The sequence below is a fragment of the Pleurodeles waltl genome, chromosome 8 (genome assembly GCF_031143425.1).
Source record: "Pleurodeles waltl isolate 20211129_DDA chromosome 8, aPleWal1.hap1.20221129, whole genome shotgun sequence".
NCBI classification, from domain to species: domain Eukaryota; kingdom Metazoa; phylum Chordata; class Amphibia; order Caudata; family Salamandridae; genus Pleurodeles; species Pleurodeles waltl.
This window is the reverse complement of record NC_090447.1, coordinates 1,402,898,481-1,402,919,234: the sequence shown is the minus strand read 5'-3', so window position 1 is coordinate 1,402,919,234 and position 20,754 is coordinate 1,402,898,481. Positions and strand designations below refer to the sequence as shown.

At 44.7% G+C, this 20,754-nt stretch overlaps 1 protein-coding gene across 3 annotated transcripts in view; it reads left to right on the top strand.

Moving 5' to 3' along the window:
• Positions 1–20,754, top strand: part of PATL2 (PAT1 homolog 2) — a 261,206-nt gene that overhangs the window by 146,283 nt on the left and 94,169 nt on the right. For all 3 annotated transcript variants that reach the window (XM_069203213.1, XM_069203212.1, XM_069203211.1), the window contains one exon: positions 12,445–12,585. In XM_069203213.1, the coding sequence (XP_069059314.1) occupies positions 12,445–12,585 (141 nt within the window). The remainder of the gene's footprint in view (positions 1–12,444; positions 12,586–20,754) is intronic.

Here is a 20,754-nt window from a genome sequence, read left to right as displayed (position 1 = left end):
TCGTGACTGGGGTGAATGCTTGATTTGCTCTGCATTCCATCCATCATCTGTTTTTGCACTTATAGAAAAGTGGCATTTTCTTGCCCTAACCATTTGGAGCCTGGTGCTGGGGCACATGCCCAGGAGTAACTAGCACTTTATCCTTGTGTATAGCTCCCAGACAGTGAGATAAAGGGAAGACAGGGTTTGGCAGGATGGGCCACCCTGACTTGACTTAAGGTGGCAAAGCTGTCAGCTACCCCGCTTACATATTAGTTGTCCTTCCCGAAGACTCTCAAACTCTGTCACTAGTCTTATGTTGCTTTTAGGGGATGATGACACCTTGGGGGAGGGGTGGGGTGAATACTTCCTAAAAAATGTTCCTACCTTAAGGCGGGCACAACTCTTCAGCACACACCTAAACCTGTTGAAAACTCACAAGGACTGCTTTTTTGCTAGAACTGCTGCCCTCCTGCCTGAGTGAGAACTGCACCTGCATCTTGAACCCAGGCCCGCTAGGGTGACACTTTAGTCTAGTTAGATGGCCTCCTGTTCAGAGCCTCTGGGACAGAATAGACACCAACATCATTGTAGCAGGTCTCTGCCATCTGAGAGTCCTGTCCTCTGCATTGTGACACCCCAGTTTTGGACCCTTGGAAGTGGGCTTGAAGGTGCTCTGCCAGCCTAGTTGTTGTCCCAGCACAAACACAGTACAAGCCATCACCTCACAAAACTCTGCAAGCCTGTGTTGCACATCCATGATGCAGGACTTTGCCTCCTCAGAACCACCACAGTTCGACACATCCTCATAGCAGGGCTTTGCATGGCAGATCCCTCTGACAGCACCCTTGACGTTGATGCAAGACTCAGCTTTGAAAGCCCCATAACTCTTTTGGACCTAGCGGTAACACGATGCATCTTAGATGCAGGGCATTACACCTCAGGCACTATGTAGACTGCATCCTTGACGCAGGGCCTTGCAGCTGCGGGACACTTTGTTGGCGTGGGATCTTGCATCACAATGCCACCGCAATTTAAGGTACTTTATTCAGCTGGCCTAACTGGGTCAGTGTAGCTGGCCGGCACCCCATTACTGTCAGCTTGAGCTTGTGACTTAGTCCCGGTCTAGCGTGACCAGGTAACCGCAGTTGGCGCCTTCTGCTCTATTTTCACTTTAAAATTGCATCTCTCTGGTCCTAATGATTGGACTTTTGTTGTTTTGAGCTTAAATTATTTTACATTTTACCCCTTTTCTAAATTGGTGTGAGATTTTTCTTGTGTTGAGTCTTAAATATATTACTGTTGGTGTGCTGCATTGCCTCCAAGTTAATCCCGACTGCTTTTGTGCCAAGCTACCAGAGGATTAAACACAGGTTAGTTAGGGGTTGGCTCATGTTTCACCCTGACAGAAAACAATTGCTTCTTGTGTAGGGTTTCACTCCCGCCTCAACCAGTAACCCATTTTCTTAGTTTTCCCTAAATTGAAAGTCTAAAATGTCCCATCCAAGAATTCCAGAAGTTGATGTGTTTGAGGACATCCTCAGACTTCATCAACCTGCATCATTCCACAGCTTGAAGCCCAGTCGTCAGCACCTCACCATGTTTAGTCTTCATATCATTGACAAACTTGCACCAAACAAAGGGCGGTCAACTCAACTTGCCAATCCACTACTGCCGACACCCATTATTGTCATCCATCTATGTATTCTAGATAACCCTACAGCCTCACACTGTATTCAATATTTTCCTTTAACAAAAAGTCCTCTGAGGCAGCATGGCAATGAGTTTACTTTTTCTCCAGCACCTCTCCTTGATATAGTACACTAGATAGATTGTTATAGTCGAAGCTTGTCAGTCTATTCCCTGGATACCATTTTTGTGTCCCTCCACTCTTATGTTGGTTTTTCATATCCATTTACTGTAACATGCAATTCTCTCCCCACCCCCAGCTTAAGGGGTTAGTGCAGGTAGTTCCTACTGTTGTATAGCTTTGGAGACTTTGTTATTGATTAACCTATCCATTGTTGGCTTAACCTCTGAGATAAACGTCAGCAGTGCCACAATGTTTGTTTTAAATGCACTCTATTAGAGATTGGCAATATTGACTGCACTGCAGCTCCTACTTTAGAGTAAGGTCCACATATGATTGTATGTCCTCCATCAGGCATATCGCCCAGCTTCAAGGTTCTGATCTGGTCTGTTTTCATCTGTACAACAACAATTCATGGTCAGTAGTGTTAAAATCAAAAGGTCTACATTGGACGCAGATGGCACCTTGATTGACCTGCCTTCAGTAGTCAAGGAATGATTTAACCACCATTTTCATCCTCTGGTTGGCTCTATAACCAGTTTGCAAGGGATGTAGGCTGACTGCCTCAAGTGTAGTTAGTTAACAACTAACTTTTCCAAGATCTTACCCAGATAGAACAGATGGAAGAACCCCCTAAGATAGAGGTCCAACTGCATCCCATTTTTCAGCCTTGTCATTGATTGCTTATGTATACAGTTGACACTTTAGTCAGGCCAAAGGTAATCTTCTGAATGGCATAGAACAGGTGCCTCCATTTGAGAGCAGCAAAAGAAAGTTCTAGCACTTGAATCAGAAATCTCTTAAAATATATTGTCTGGGTGTTATGCAGTTGTAACATGTCTAATTGACCTATTCTTCAAATTGTCTTACCTTCATTTTTGTTTGTTGCCCATGGTTTTGGACAGGTTTTTATTAATTCTTAATTAGGAAACTACACCGGAAGCAGATAGCCTGCCACTGAATAGTCCTCTCCTTTGGTGTAGCAACCAGTGTTGTCGTGAAGTCTGACCCAGTGTTGTCGTGACAAACATGGTGCGAGTCCTTGCCATTCAGCTCAGTCCCCATGCACTTTCTGACACTCATTTGAGGAAAAAGACGCTAATACCCTTTGTAGGTGTCATGGGTCCATTTTAGTTAGCTGCTTTGGCACAGTGATAGCTTAATTTAGGCTTGCGGCCTGTGCCCTTTTACCTAGTGATTATGCAATGTATTTTTGTGTTCACTTTTTATTCATTTTATTATTGCTTCCTTCAGTGGCATTGTTTTAATTGTATTATCAAATGCTATTCTGCAAAAGCGTCCAGTAGTGTTATGAGCAACATATTTTTCATCTTATTCATTCCCTGGGAATCACACAAACTGAATGCGAGGCACACAGAATAGTATTCTGTATTGCTAGCCCCAAGACTGCGTAAACAGTCCAGTGCTTGGGTACGTACCCTTGTCAGCCTTCTGTACATAAACATGTCCCTTATAAAAATATCGTACAGGACAAAGGACATAACAGGAGGTTCCATCCAGAATTTCCATCCGTGCTGCATGTCGGTTTGCGGTTGACCTCAGCCTAGTGTTTCCTGATCTGGAGACCAACAGCCCGACCTTGTACCAAGTTAATGGGGGTGAGGTAGTGCTTCTCATGGACACTGTACTGATAGATTTGGCGTACGCCGCCATGCTTTTGCTTAGGGACTAGAGATTTGGCTTTTAGAAAGAAATTGTATACTCAACTCCTGGCAACATGTTGGGGTTGTTCATATTTACATCTCTTATTTTCACAGTCCTGATTGTTATTCCTCATTTTCCTAATCATTGCAGCTCATGCGTTTGATCATAGATTGCAGTCTTTTCAATGAATCTATTGAAAGCTGTCATGGATCTTTTCTGGCCTTTGTGTGTAAAAGACTCCTGTGTGGAGAGAAAAAGGCAAAGGCTTGTTTCACCCGATTTCCCTGAGGAGTTTTCAGAGTTCCATGCAAGGCTGCCACAAATCACCTCCACCGTTTGGGTGAGGTGCTGCTAGAGAGAGGGTTGGGCCGGCAGCTGCCAACTGGTGTGGGAGTGAGATAGTCACCTGCAATACAGAGGTGCTGTTGCCCCAAATCCAGCAGAGTTATTGGAGTACTTTGGTCCTTATGACATAGGCTGATTACCGGAGGAAGTTTGTTTCAGATTAATTGCATGAAGGTTTTTCTTCCCATATTCAAAGACAAACCGTTTCAATTGTTTCAACTTGTCTTGTCCCAGACTGCTGCAAGGGTGTTGCTGGTAATCTTTGCAGTTGAAAATCTAAGCTTTGAGTAGTTGAGTTATTGATCTAGGAGGGCAGAGAGACATGGCACTAGAAGTTACAAATATCTCCTGTCACCAGTAATGACAAGCACTTGTTAAAAAGCTATAGTACTGGGTTTTCCTCTGTGCCCCCCTCAGATTGCTTCTCTAGCCATGGATACTGTATTTCAACCAAAGAAAAGGTTGTAAGATGTTATTTTTGGAAAATATAAAAAAGCAATTACCTGTAGCTGAACTGTACACATTCAGCAGGTAGGAAAGCAAAAGAGAGTACTTATTTGTAATTCATATGTGTAGGGGAAGCAAAGATTATAGTGGTATCTAAACAAGACTTTTTACTTATTGATACCCACATGATAAATATTCACTGAAACCAGATTTCCAAACATTTGCACTTGTGTGCAATATGTAAAACTGTATGTCTGTGCAAATTTATTAGCCATGTCCATGGAAAACTTGCTGGTTGTAATGAGTGTGATACCACACGATGCGCTTTTTTTTTTTTTTTAAGGTGTGATTTCTGTCCATTGAAGCTAGGTTAGTTGCAGACGTTTGTTATTCTTAGTGGGTCCTGGTTGCGTTTGGGAAGCACTGCTCTAATTTCAGTCTAATTTTGTGCCAAGCTACTAGGGTGTTATGCACAGGGTAATTTAGTGCCTCTTGTGGTCCACCCGTACAAGGATTGTGGTTGTTCCATCCCCCTCAACCAATAAGTCAATTTGTTAAACACCCTGTCTGTCCTCCCATATCAGTCTGCCTTTAAAGATGGCTCTTGTTCTATAAATGCCCAGTAATTGATTGAGAAGTGGAGACACCCAGTAATAAATCTTGAGATCCAGGAAACCTAAAGTCCCCTTATCAGCACTTGTGACACCATCCCAAAGCAGTAAACAATTGACATTATTCACTGCTTGGAAGAAACTATGTGAGACTTAACAGGGTGTGTTCTGAAACGTGTAGAGAAATTTAGCCAATGTAATTTTAGAAATGGCCACCCCGATCCTCGATGGACAGAGGGAGCCTTCGCCAGTGCTCCATGTCAGCTGAATACTCCAAGTACTCCACCCAAGTTAGTATTTCTGAAGGCATTCAGGTCCCTCGTGATCTGGATCCCAGTGTAATGAAAACCTTTCTGTCCATTGCAGGGTGCCAATCCCCTGATGGCGCCCATGACATGAGGGAAAGACCACGGATTTATGCCAGTTAATACACACCAATGTAACAACCAAAGTTTTTTTTTTTTTTTTGTCCATTCCAGGATTCTGAAAACAGACTATTCTGGGTCAGAAAGGTAAAGAAGATCTTAATCAGTGTGCAGGAATATAATGTTATTCCAGTTGGGCTCCCACTGAACTAACATCACACCGCACTCCAGTGTCCATCACCAGTGCAAATAGTAGAGGGACAGTGGGCATCACTATCTCAACACTAGGCTTGAGGGGGAAGGAGAGGGGATATATTATCAGTGCAGTATATAAGGTGGATCCGACTTTAGGATTCTCTACTAAACCCTAACTTTTGGAGGACCACCATTAAATAAGGCTTCTCCAAAGTAAAATAACTTTTCAGCTTTAAGTGCCTTTTAGACAAGCACCACACTGTAACCGCTCTCTGCCAGCTTTCAATCACCAGGCCACATGGGTAGGGTTGGCATCTTAAACTGCAGCCCAGTATTGTAGTGGCTGCAGTTGAGATTTCAGAGCCACCGTCATATCTGCAGGCCTGCAGTTATCAGCGGCCTGTGTGCCACACCACAGCCATGTCCAGAGGCTTTTCGGAGGAGGCAGGTACTGGGTCACAGCTGCTTCAAGGATGCTGTCTGCTACACCACCTTGCAAAATCCAGGCCGATCCTTTGTTCTAACTTCCAGTACCACTTCACATACCACCTATAAGTGGGGCCTGGATAGGATTTGTATGCAAGCTGTTTGGCCAGGGAGTGCTTCTTTCAGAGGCTCCATGTTGGATCAGTGTTCAAGCTAGGTTCCCCAGTCTCATTTTAGATGGCTAGTAGGATGGCAGTTGCTTCCACCGGTAGGTACTTTGGAACAATGCAGTGATAACTCAGATTCTTCACGATTCCCTGTGGTGCAGTTTTACCACCTCAGTCACAATGATAGGACAACATGTCAAACAAGCATTTGCAATGCAATAGGTCTTGCATATGCTCGAGTTAGAGCTTTTGGCATTGTAAATTAATAACTGGAGTTTTCTTGACACATAAATTGGTCAACCCTGCCTTATAATTTTCTTTTCCTGCTGTGTTGTTCCAGTGGCCCTGCATATAACTAAAGCACTTCCATTTACCTTCTTCCTATATCTGCAGCAAAAATTAAATTGTTGCCATTTAGCATCCTAATTTAACTCTGCAATTCTAATTCCAATAGAATACCAGTTTCACCACCCCGTCATCAGAGTTGCTGGCTAACACAATTCTCCCAAAAAAGACACAAGACAACCACAGAGGAGAAATAAACTAGTAGAAGAGTCACCCAAAGTCATAGTGTAATAATGTTAAAGTGGACTGAATTATGGTCACAATCATAATGAGAGATTAAAACATATACAATTATCATATAAAACTTTATCAGAAATAAACTTTTAGCATTAGACTGTAATGCTCAAAGCAGCCCCTAGATGGCACAATAATAAAAATGGCCATGGAATTGTTAGCCCCTAGAGAGGATAACCCCATGAAACAAACTGGAGAACGTAATGCAGTGGAACCGTATACGTTGCCCCTAGAAGGTGTTATAGGGCTAGCAGGCCTACTGCAGTGATATTACAAACAAGGCCTTTAAAACAAAACTTCTCTCAGCTGTAAATCAAAAGTTGTAGCCATGAGAAAGCCTTAAAGACTCTGAATGGTAGGAGGAGTTATTATTTTGGGGTCCCCTCAAACCTAGTGTGGAGACCCAGAGATGATGTAGACAGCCTTTTGAAGGTTGTCCCATTGGCCTAGGAGCACCACAGGCTGAGTTATGAGCAAAAATGTTTTGTAAAATGAATGCCCTTCAAAGCATTATGGGGCGAGTTTTTGTGCCACAAATATTATAGTATATAGACTGCAATGCTCAGAGCAGCTCCTAGAGAACACCACAGTAAAAATAGCAATTGGAAGAAACATGGTCATGTAACCATACAGTCACCCTTTAGAGAGCATGACCACATAAAAAAGAATGGGAGAAAGCAATGCAGTGTAACCATATATCTAGCCCCTTAGCAAAGCATTATGGGGCAAGTTTCCATGCCACGAATATTTGAATATGTTGATATGACTAATGCTTAGAACAACCCCTAAAAGACCCCACAATGAACATAGCATTTGTAAGAACCTGGTTATGCTACCATATAGTTAGCCCCTAGAGGGCATAACCACGCAAAAGAGGAAATGTAAATAAATGATGTAGTATAGCCATATATTTAGCTCCTAGAGGGCATAATTTATTACATATATTCAGGGGTAGCAGGCCTATTACAAACAAGGCCCTTAAAACACAAGCTATTCTTAGCTGTGAAACAAAAGTTCCAGCCATGAGAGAGTTTAGACACTGAATGGTGGGAGAGGTTATTATTTTGGGGTCTTCACTAAATCAGTGTGGGGACCCAAAGATGATGTATACAGAAACAGCACGTTGTTGTGAACGTTTTGGTGGTGGTCACATTGTCCTAGGACCACAACACTCAGTTATGAGCAAAAATGTTTTGTGAAAGTAATACCCTGCAAAGCATTATGGGACGAGTTTTTCCAAGTGCAGTGAAAATTGTAGTATCCGCTCTCCCAGTGTGCCGGGAGAGCCGCTTTGCTTTGAGGATTTCTGTTTTACATAAAGCATTCACCCATTTCATGTGTTTTAAGGGAGAGCCACAAGAAATGACTGATTACATAATTGAACAATGTGAGCAGTGATCCAATACAGTTGATCGAGGTCACGCTGTTGTGCTTGTTCGTGCTGTGAGCGCCAAGGCCACCATGCAGCACGATGGAGGAGAGACTAAAGAAATAGATTGGTCACGCTGAAGTATATCGGCAGTTGTGCAATAATCCATGTAACAGGGACAGTCTGCAAGGTGGGACAAAAAACAACCGCAAGGCGAGACAAACAAAGCATTTATCAATGACAAGTGATTTTTTTTTTTTATTTTTATTTTTTTGAAAGGCAAGCCCACGACCGAGTGAAAGTGATGGGCGTGACATGGGCGTAGATAAAAGTCCACAATATTTACAAGTCAAAGCACTTTCAAAGTCTACCTTAAAAAAAAAATATATATATATATAAAAATTGACCAGAGTCCCATGATCACACAGACTGACTTTGTCACTAGTTGTATTTTCAGGTTTTCAATAATAGTACGATTGTCGTGTCTGGCGATGACCTTACATTTAGACCGAGTGTTATCACATTTTAAATGGTTTTGGGAAATGTTGAACAGCGCATCTGGCATTTGGCCCTGCATGCTATATATCTAAATTATGCCAATAAAATACTTATGAAATGGCCTATAAACCCAGCATGTTTTTATGCGCTCACTTGGTGAAGACTCGAGCTTCAGTAGCCATGCTGAAGCATGTCCAAAGAAATGTTGTTTTTGACTAAACACTTTAAAAAGACAGAACCGATTTCAAGGCGTTAGTATTGTTATTTGTGTTTAAAAAGTGCCATTTCATCTAAAACGGCACTATCTACCACCTTTGTGTCCTGAGCGGTATGCAACTATTTTGGGGCCTCAGAAATGCCCGACAAGTATATGGAATTAATTCCCATGTACAGCCAGCTGAGGAATGAAAGGAAACCTAAGCTTAGGGGGCGTTTTTTAACTTCAAATATATTTGCATGCACTAATTTTATCTCTACTATAAATAATGTATTTTGGTCAAGTAAAATGAGAAGGACTCCTATCCGCGGAGATTCTCAGATTCCTTGTTGCTCAGTCACTCCCACTTGCCTCCATTTAGATTTGTACAACAATTTTTACAATTTGCTTCATTTCGACATAGAATTGATAGCCTCTTTTTAAGTACGTTAAATAAGAAGGGTTTCTTGCACTGTTCAATGTTCCGCTCATTTCTACTGCAACAGTGCCACCTGTAGGTCAAAGACGGATGTCCACCCATGGATATTTATTGTCGAGGGTGATTTATGTTTTTACGGAACAAGTGAGTATTTCCCGTATAAGGATAACCAGGTGCACTGCACTGAATATCAAAATTGTAAAGTAAATCTGATATTATCGAAGATGAGTCACCAATGGTGTTACTTCTAAGCACCTTTATCAAATGGACTCGAAGACGCTGATCAGGTAAGGTCATCGCACAATCGATGAAACCAACGCGTTTATAATTTCTACTGCCGGAGAGAAACATTTAAATGCACCACATTTGCAAGGATTCAATTAATTCTGGCTAAGTGGCCTATTTCCTGATTCCCGTAAAATGTTTAAAGGCCACAAAGACCTCTATCCTAACGGGTGATTAGTGCGCTCTATAAATCCTTCATTGATTGTATTGTCATTAGCTTTTCTTTAATTAGCTCTCGGAGAATTATGGGTTGCTCAAGAGAGCACAAAATGCCAAATCTCAATTGTGGAAAAGGTTAGAAAACAAAGTTTACAATTAGACAAAAAGCAGAAATCCTACAGTGTCCGAAACAAATGAGTCGTAGTCAAGGTGGCGCTCAGTTCTTACATTCAAAACTTTCACGACGATTAAAACAACAATTACAACGAGGTCTCATAGTTTGTTTTCATAATGCTTGCTGTAGCAGTTTGTCATTTGCACTTACGAATCAAATTCCTAACACAGGGTAAGGGCATCAATGGCCACCAGAGATTAGAGTCGAGAATGGGCTTAACACCAAAGAAAATGACTTATCTGGGTTAAGCTTTAGAAAGCTGACATTCATCCAATTCATGACAAAATTGAAGCAAGACTTAAAGGAACTCAAAGAAGATGGAACTTCCCCCAAGACTACATGTAATGCAGGGAAAACAGTATTTAATATTCCAGGAGAAGCAAACTCAGTACATGCTACATCATAGCAAATTCCACCACTATCCTCTTCTGCGACACACCCTCTATCTGTACATTATGTACATCACGGGTTACCCCGAATTTAGCCCCCTGGAGGGCAAACTCCTTTTGTGGGACCAGGGTGTCTGCAAAAATAACAAATCTACCAGACGCTTGTCACTAACTGCTCTGCTTGATACAAATTAAATATTTACACAGATTACTACATGAAAAGCCCGATTGTGGCATAGTGACAGGATTGTGTCCCCAACATGCCTCCTTTGCATGGCGGAGGAGGCGGGTACGTTCATGCACACTATGGGGGTTGCACAGCACTGAATCAGTTCTGGCGGGCGTGACTTCTGCCTGAATGAGGTCCTCTCGTGGACGATACCGATGGACCCAAAGCTATTCCTTTTCCATATATATATATATATATGTGGGTAATAGATACGATTGCCCCCCTTTTTTTTTTTTTTTTTTTTTTTTTTTTTAGCCCACACAATTATGGAGGGTCTACTCAATCCAATTTCCGTGATATGAGAAGCTAAAGGTCAGCCTAAAGAATAGTGTAATGTTAATATCATGAGAAGCAAAGCAATTGACGTAGTGATCCTTTTCCACTTTACAAATTAATTTTTTTTGTAGCTCTGCTAGTTCTTACTGACTACATGGGATTCCAAGAAGCCTTTAGTTTTTCATTCGCTAGTACTAGGGCATTTAAAGCAACAAAATGCAGGAGTAGTCTTTTGTTATGCTTTTATTGTTGCAGGGATTGCTTCCTGGACTGCATTTTGTCACTGAAATATTCTTAACCTACAGGTGCTTGACCTGGTTTCAGATAGTACTGACCAGCCTACCTGTATTTCCTGGAATTGGGTGATGGACAGTTGTCTTTTTGTTTTTGTACCAAACTTCAACAATACTCAAATCTGTTCTGATGTCTGTCAGTTTTTAACTTGCTGATGTTAATTTAAGAAATAGTCTATTTAAAATTGAAGAGAGCCTTAAGGAAGTGATACAAGCATCAGACTACAATCCTCTTGTTACCTTTTACTGTTCCAGATGTGATAAGTCTTTGAAGTGCTTTTGGTGCATAAACTGTGAATGTAATGAACACTACAAGGCATAGTGACGAGGCTTAAAATTCTGCCATAGATGTGTCACCATACCTCCTTCACCTTGCTCTACAACATCGTACAGAGTGGCATTTGTGCCTTTCTTCATTTGAACATTGTCTAAACCCCTGAGCATCTTTTGGTTAAAATTGATCCAACCCGTCAACTAGTGCCCCCTTGTACCTTTCAATTAGCATGTAATCAACACATCTACTGGCACCTGTCCTTGAGGCAGGTGAATGGTTAGCAATTTACTCAGTTTGTAATATGCATACTTAATTACATACTACTGCTTTCTACCAAGTTGAGTGTTACAGCATTATCTTGCCAGGTTGGAAAGAATGATATGGAACATTCTTGTCTGATTCTACTTCGACTAGGTAGGTTACTAACGTTGTGTGGCTATATGTGCATCTACTTCTAAATCCATTCCGTGGCAGGAGATGCAAAGGCGGGATTGTCTGATCACTTTTCTGAGTGGAATGATACTCTGAGCTTTGTATTCTTATTTATTCCAAGGCAACAGTACTAGATAAGTATCTCTATTCGTAACCAGAATGGGACTAATGTTAATGGTGGAGAAATCGCTCAAGAAAGCATTCACAAACAAGAATGGTTGTATTTACCCTCTACTTAAACAAGTGCCCATTACATTGACGCACACCAGGATTAAACCTCACAACCTATTTAAATAACTATTATTCCCACAAAGTATGTTATGCAATAACTGGGGCTAGCCTACAAGGTGAATACTTGACACAGGAAGCTGGTCTGGAACAGATCTATATAATTTTGTATTTTCCAATTCATGATGGGGAGATGATTCTTTGTGGTGTCGAGCATGGTAATGACCACTATCAAACGCCAGGATTGGGTGATACCAAGTGTTTTGTGTAAGAGATAAATATTTCATAAAGCTTATATTACATGTTATACTGACTCTCTGATGTCTGGGTTCTCTCATCACTTTAATATACTCCAAACTCTGATAGCTCTATGTAGAGAGAGAGAGAGTAAAAACTATTCCTTCGGTTTGGATAATATTCATGTGGTTCTTGGTTCAAAGCTGGTGTTGTTTCAATAGAACAAAAGATAACTATCTCATATTGTTTTTAGCATGACAATCATTTGACTTGTAAATGTTACCAAAACAAATGGGTATGCTGTGTGTTCATACACATTTCATGCTGGAAAGCAGCATAGCTCATTGCAATTTTTTTTATATTTTTTATAATTTAGTCCCTTTCAGTTCTCCATCGGCCATTGACAGTTGTGATCAGCAAACTTTCCTTCAGCGAGCTTATTGGTGTCCTCCAGGAAATGATAAAACCACTCCCTGATTCAGAGGGTATGCCATTAACCCAAGCCTTTCACAACCAGGTACGTCTTAACAAATTTCCTAAGCATATTATTGAGCTGGCACATTTCACATATGTTTTATATCATTGCTATGTGAAGGAAGCAAGGTTAGGGAGACTTTCATATATATTTTCAAATGTGTATTTAGTGTAATGCCTTTTAAAGGTCTCTCTCTAGATTGGCCAAATAATAATTTTTCCTCCCATTGTGGGATCTGGTGGTATGTAAATATTCTCACTCCCAAAGCTCGTTTTTCACAGATATTGATAAGCCATAAATTGGCTAGGAGATCAGTGTACCAGAAATACTAATCTTTGCAGCAATAAAAGCAGAGGCAAAATAAACTGTAACCCAGTTTTAAAATGTAAGAGCTGTACCAGAAACTGAGCATTTTTCAGAGTAATAATGAAGAAAAATATGGCCTTTTTTATTAGATTTCTCGCATCAATGTGCTTCTAGTACTATGGGAAGAGGAGACAGAGGGTGCGGAGTACATTTCAAGTCCTAGATGGTACCATCATGTGAATTGAGTCCATAAGAAAAATGCTATGTTAAGACACCGGTGTCCTTCCAAACATCGCTTGTCTAATTCCATCTGAGATGGTACAGAAGAATTCCACAGGGTGGCTCATGGATAGACTTCTAGCTGCAGCTTCCTTGTCTTTTGAACAGTTGTAGGAGGCTGGCTTGTAGTGGGTACCAGAGGTACTTACACCTTGTGCCAGGTCTAGTTATCCTTTATTAGTGTAGAAGAGGTGTTTCTAGCAGCTTAGACTGATAGAAGGTAGCTATGGCAAAGCAGCTTAGGCTGAACTAGGAGACTTGTAAAGCTCCTACTATACCACTTATATCATATGCACAATATCATAAGAAAACACAATACACAGTTACTAAAAATAAAGGTACTTTATTTTTATGACAATATGCCAAAAGTGTCTCAGTGAGTACCCTCGGTATGAGGATAAGATATATACACAAGTTATATGTACACAAACCAAAATTAGGTAAGTAATAGCAGGAAAAGTAATGCACACAGTGTAGAATTGCAATAGGAGCACATAGGTATAGGGGCAACACAAACCATATACTCCAAGTGGAATGCGAACCACGAATGGACCCCAGACCTATGAGAGCTTGTAGAGGGTCGCTGGGACTGTAAGAAAACAGTGAGGGTTAGAAAAATACCCCACCCCAAGACCCTGAAAAGTAGGTGTAAAGTGCACCTACTACCCCCAGAGAGCATAGAAGTCGTGATAGGGGGATTCTGCAGGAAGAACAAACACCAGCAATGCAACAACAGTGGATATCCGGACCTGAGTACCTGTAAGACAAGGGGACCAAGTCCAATAGTCTAGACAGTGTCGAGAGTGGGCAGGAGCCCAGGAAATGCCAGCTGAAGGTGCAAGGAAGCTGCCACCGGTGGGAAGAAGGTTGGAGTTCTGCAAGAAAGAAGACGACTAGGGACTTCTTGTAGGAAGTTGGCTCTGTATGCACTATTTCAAAGTAAGGAATAGTATGCAGAGTCCAAGGGTTCCCCTTAGAGGTAAGATAGTGGCAAAAAGACTTAATACTAATGCTCTATTTTGTGGTAGTGTGGTCGAGCAGTAGGCTTATCAAAGGAGTAGTGTTAAGCATTTGTTGTACATACACAAGCAATAAATGAGGAACACACACTCAGACAATTCCAGGCCAATAGGTTTTTGTATAGAAAAATATATTTTCTTAGTTTATTTTAAGAACCACAGGTTCAAGATTTACGTGTAATACTTCAAATGAAAGGTATTGCAGGTAGGTACTTTAGGAACTTTGAATAATCAAAATAGCATACACAGTTTTCACATATAGCTATTTTAAAACTAGACACAGTGCAATTTTCAACAGTTCCTAGGGGGAGTAAGAGTTTTTTAGTTTTTGCAGGTAAGTAAACCACCTACGGGGTTCAAGTTGGATCCAAGGTAGCCCACCGTTGGGGGTTCAGAGCAACCCCAAAGTTACCACACCAGTAGCTCAGGGCCGGTCAGGTGCAGAGGTCAAAGTGGTGCCCAAAACGCATAGGCTTCAATGGAGAAGGGGGTCCCCCGGTCCCAGTCTGCCAGCAGGTAAGTACCCGCATCTTCGGAGGGCAGACCAGGGGGGTTTTGTAGGGCACCGGGAGGGGGGGGGGGAAACACACAAGTCAGCACAGAAAGTACACCCTCAGCAGCACGGGAGCGGCCGGGTGCAGTGTGCAAACACGCGTCTGGTTTCCAATGGAAATCAGTGGGAGACCAAGGGGATCTCTTCAGTGAGGCAGGCAAGGGGGGGGGGGCTCCTCAGGGTAGCCACCACCTGGGCAAGGGAGAGGGCCTCCTGGGGGTCACTCCTGCACTGGAGTTCCGATCTTTCAGGTCCTGGGGGCTGCGGGTGCAGTCTCTTTACCAGGCGTCGGGATCTGGGAGACAGGCAGTAGTGGTCAGGGGGAGCCTTGGGATTCCCACTGCAGGCGTCGCTGTGGGGGCTCAGGGGGGGGGCAACTCTGGCTACTCATGGTCTCGCAGTCACCGGGGAGTCCTCCCTGAAGTGTTGTTTCTCCACAAGTCGTCGAGCCGAGGGCGTCGGGTGCAGAGTAGCAAGTCTCACGCTTCTGTCGGGAAACGCAGTTGTTTTAAAGTTGCTCCTTTGAAACAAAGTTTCAGTCTTGGGTGAACAGAGCCGCTGTCCTCAGGAGTTTCTTGGTCCTTCTAGAGCAGGGCAGTACTCTGAGGATTCGGAGGTCGCTGGTCTCTGGGGAAAGCGTCGCTGGAGCAGTGTCTTTAGAAGGGGGTACACAGGCCGGTAGAGCTGGGGCCAAAGCAGTTGGTGTCTCCGTCTTCTCTGCAGGGGTTTTCTGCTTAGCAGTCCTCTTCTTCTTAGGTTGCAGGAATCTGAGTTCCTTGGTTCTGGGGAGCCCCTAAATACAGAATTTAGGGATGTGTTTAGGTCTGGGAGGGCAGTAGCCAATGGCTACTAGCCCTGAGGGTGGCTACACCCTCTTTGTGCCTCCTCCCAAGAGGAGGGGGTCACATTCCTATCCCTATTGGGGGAATCCTCCGTCACCTCAGCTCAGGTTGCCTTAGGGGCTGTCCTGACTGGCCAGTGACTCCTTGTTTTTCTCATTATCTCCTCCGGCCTTGCTGCCAAAAGTGGGGCCGTGGCCGCAGGGGGCGGGCAACTCCACTAGCTGGAATGCCCTGGGGTGCTGTAACAAAGGGGGTGAGCCTTTGAGGCTCACCGCCAGGTGTTACAGTTCCTGCAAGGGGGAGGTGATAAGCATCTCTACCCAGTACAGGCTTTACTAGCCACAGAGTGACAAAGGCACTCTCCCCATGTGGCCAGCAACATGTCTCTAGTGTGGCACGCTGCTAAAACCAGTCAGCCTACACGGGTAGTTGGTTAAGGTTTCAGGGGGCACCTCTAAGGTGCCCTCTGGGGTGTATGTTACAATAAAATGTACACTGGCATCAGTGTGCATTTATTGTGCTGAGAAGTTTGATACCAAACTTCCCAGTTTTCAGTGTAGCCATTATGGTGCTGTGGAGTTCGTGTTTGACAGCCTCCCAGACCATATACTATTATGGCTACCCTGCACTTACAATGTCTAAGGTTTTGCTTACACTGTAGGGGCACAGTGCTCATGCACTGGTGCCCTCACCTATGGTATAGTGCACCCTGCCTTAGGGCTTTAAGGCCTGCTAGATGGATGACTTATCTATACTACATAGGCAGTGTGAGGTTGGCATGGCACCCTGAGGGGAGTGCCATGTCGACTTACTTGTTTTGTCCTCACCAGCACACACAAGCTGGCAAGCAGTGTGTCTGTGCTGAGTGAGGGGTCCCCAGGGTGGCATAAGACATGCTGCATCCCTTAGAGACCTTCCCTGGCATCGGGAGCCTTGGTACCAGGGGTACCAGTTACAAGGTACTTACCTGGATGCCAGGGTGTGCCAATTGTGGAAACAAAAGTAGAGGTTAGGGAAATAACACTGGTGCTGGGGCCTGGTTAGCAGGCCTCAGCACACTTTCAAATCAAAACTTAGCATCAGCAAAGGCAAAAAGTCAGGGGGTAACCATGCCAAGGAGGCATTTCCTTACACTTCTCCTTTGGAAGACTGATGTCCCACGTCGCGATGAAGCTTGCAGAGGTGTTCCCACGCAGAAAGACTGCAAACAAGCCTTGCTAGCTGCAAGGGTCGTGGTAGAGGTTTTAGGGTGCTGCTGTGGCCCAGGAGGGACCAGGATGTCGCCACTTGGAGGAGGAGACAGAAGGGGCACCCAGCAACTCAGGGAGCCCTCATGGAAGCAGGCAGCTCCCGGCGAAGTATCCTAACAGGCACTTGGAAGAAGAGTGAACCGGATTCCACGTGAAGTCACAAAAGGGAGTCCCACGACGCCGGAGGACAACTCAGAAGGTTGTGCACTGCAGGAAGGAGTGCCGGGGACCCAGGCTTGGCTGTGCACGAAGGAAATCCTGGAAGAGTGCACAGGAGCCGGAGCAGCTGCAAATCACGCGGAACACAGCTTTGCAGTCTAGTGTGGGAAGGCAGGGACTCACCTCCACCAAACTTAGACTGAAGAGTCACTGGACTGTGGGAGTCACCTGGACAGAGTTGCTGTGTTCCAGGGACCACGCTCGTCAGGATGAGAGGGGACCCAGAGGACCAGTGTTGCAGTCTTTTGGTGCCTGCGTTAGCAGGGGGAAGATTCCGTTGACCCACGGGAGATTTCTTCTGAGCTTCTGGTGCAGGGTGAAGGCAGGCTTACCCCCAGAGCATGCACCACCTGGAAACAGTCGAGAAAGCCGGCAGGATTAGGCACTGCAATGTTGCTGGTAGTCGTCTTGCTACTTTGTTGCAGTTTTGCAGGCGTCCTGAGCAGTCAGCAGTCGATCCTTTTGGTAGAAGGTGAAGAGGGAGATGCAGAGGAACTCTGATGAGCTCTTGCATTCGTTATCTAAAGAATTCCCCAAAGTAGAGACCCTAAATAGCCAGAAAAGGAGGTTTGGTTACCAAGGAAGGAGGATTGGCTACCAAGAGAGGTAAGAGCCTATCAGAAGGAGCCTCTGACGTCACCTGCTGGCACTGGCCACTCAGAGCAGTCCAGTGTGCCCTGAACACCTCTGCTTCCAAGATGGCAGAGGTCTGGGACACACTGGAGGAGCTCTGGGCACCTCCCCTGGGAGGTACTGGTCAGGGGAGTAGTCACTCCCCTTTCCTTTGTCCAGTTTCGCAGAAGGGCTGGGGGATCCCTGACCTGGTGTAGACTGGATTATGCAGAGATGGGCACCATCTGTGCCCATCAAAGCATTTCCAGAGGGTGGGGGAGGCTACTCCTCCCATGCCTTTGCACCTATTTCCAAAGGGAGAGGGTGTAACACCCTCTCTCAGAGGAAATCCTTTGTTCTGCCTTCCTGGGCCAGGGCTGCCTGGACCCCAGGAGGGCAGAAACCTGTCTGAAGGGTTGGCAGCAGCTGCAGTGGAGACCCTGGAAAGGCAGTTTGGCAGTACCTGGGTACAGTGCTAGAGACCCGGGGGATCATGGAATTGTCCCCCCAATACCGGAATGGTATTGGGGGTGACAATTCCATGATCTTTGAACATGGCCGTGTAACATGTGAGTTTCCATTGTGACGCTATACATAGGTAGTGACCTATGTATAGTGCACGCGTGTAATGGTGTCCCCGCACTCACAAAGTCCGTGGAATTTGCCATGAACGATGTGGGGGCACCTTGGCTAGTGCCAGGGTGCCCACACACTAAGTAACTTTGCACCCAACCTTCACCAGGTGAAGGTTAGACATATAGGTGACTTATAAGTTACTTAAGTGCAGTGGTAAATGGCTGTGAAATAACGTGGACGTTATTTCACGCAGGCTGCACTGGCAGGCCTGTGTAAGAATTGTCAGAGCTCCCTATTGGGTGGCAAAAGAAATGCTGCAGCCCATAGGGATCTCCTGGAACCCCAATACCCTGTGTACCTCCGTACCATATACTAAGGAATTATATGGGTGTACCAGTATGTGAATTGGTAAATTTAGTCACTAGCCTGTTAGTGACAAATTTGGAAAGCAGAGAGAGCATAACCACTGAGGTTCTGGTTAGCAGAGCCTCACTGAGACAGTTAGGCATCACACAGGGAACACGCACAGGGCACATACTTATGAGCACTGGGGCCCTGTCTGGCAGGGTCCCAGTGACACATAGACTTAAACAACATATAAACAGTGAAATATGGGGGTAACATGCCAGGCAAGATGGTACTTTCCTTCAACAGTCCCCAGGTGTCATACTGGATCCGGACACGTTCCAACAGTACCTCTGCTCGCTGGTAGTAGGTGGTGCCGTGGGGGTCCTTACTGATGCCTTTCTGTTCTGGAAATGATGTGCAGAGCCATTGTAAGTGCCCCTCCAGAACACTGACGCAATTTCTGGGCAAAGAGGTGCTGATCCAGAACTATGTTTCATCCTTGTTGTGCAGGGGACACGTTTTCTTTAAAAACGGCAGATTTTAAGCCTAGTCATGACTGTCAGTCTGTGATGGATCCTCATCAGATTTGCCTGTGGTCAAGCCATGACTCTAAGTCCTGCAGTGACTGCGTCAGTAACAGAAGGCAAATTCCAGGTGTAGGAAGTTTCCACAATGAGACCAGTGAGTCAAAAGCTCGGCCCTGGTCACATACCAGATACAGAAATCGCAGGAGGATTTTCAGAGTTCAGTCTGTCTCAACCAAAGTCCTCGGGTAAGTCAAAGAAAAAACACAAATCTAAGCTGGACTTGGCCCCTTCCTGCCATTCACACTCCCCTGAGAAGGTGTGGGGTTGGCATTGTGTGTCTATCTCACCCTGAGTCGTTTGATTTTGGAGACGTTCCCTCAACTTGTTCCGGCCTAACCATAGTTTCCAGATCGAAGAGTTTTGCGAGGCTGTGCTCCCAATCTTTGGATACTTGCTGACTCCCTCTAGTGTACCTGCAGGCCCAACTATGCTGAGAAGTTTCCCCACCTGCATTATGGTTGGTGGGTTCACCCTAAGTGCCAACTAAACCCTCTGACCCCCATAGCGTGGCCACCTCTGGCTCAAGTCCTGACTTTGCCTCAGGCACCACCGTCCACGCTGGTTCCCTGAACTTTGGTGCCATCTCCATCGACACTGGAAGACAAAGCTCTAGTTTTTCACTCTGACTCATTCAGAATCCGTTTTACCTAGCTCTGGGTTGTGCTCTGCAGCTGTAGAGGCCCACTTAATCCATTGCCTGCCTCCACAAAGGGGTACTCACTCCCTGCCTTCCCTGTTTGGCACAGATTGGGACAAAGACTACCATGCTGATGACATTGGCCAAAGATTTCACTAGGAAAATTGATATGATGACCTGCAGGAGGATAGTGGCCTTTATAACTTTCCTAAGGGGGTGGTGGTGGGGGAGATCCTCTTATCCCTTCCCTGCCACTGAGGAGAGTGCTTCTTACACCATGGTAATGGTTAGGGTGGCAAATTTCCTTGACTTCCAGCTTTCCCAACTTTGGAGGGCAAGACTAATTAAATAAGTCCTTAAGCTGGAACAAATGTCCAATAAGTCCCATTTATTTTGGGACCTTACAGATACTGTTAGGGGGTGGGCCAAACCTTCCTTTAGCCCCCCCCCTCATTAAGCCTCCAGATTGCACAACTCCACTGCCTTACCCTATGCAACCAGCTATTTTTCTCTCTGCAGCCTCCCCTGAAAGCCTCGGTGGCACAGGCGTCTGGAAGAAAGACTAACCTCAACACATTCCTGGTTACTCCTTTCCCCCAGCCCAGCCTCCCCCCCCCCCCCCCCCCCCCAAATAGGATCAAAATGAGTGGACATGTTCCAGAAGAGGTTTTTTTGTTTTTTTTCCCCCTCCACCAGCCAGGCACTTAATCAGTAAATGCTAGTTGACTGTGGCAAAATTTCGAAGCCCTTTAGATTTTGGTGGCTCAAATCCTCTCATGTTCCAGGAGATCTGCAACCTTTCCTCTCCCAGGCTATACAGGATTGTTGTTTTGGCTTGGACACCACAAATTCTATTGGGTGGGTCAGTGGCACCTTTGCTGCTGATGTACACTAGTTTTTTAGGTTGTCTCCCGTTTTACTGCATGGAGATGGCGTTTGACGAGACTTGAATGTTGGACATGACAGACTCTGCGCTTGAGCGG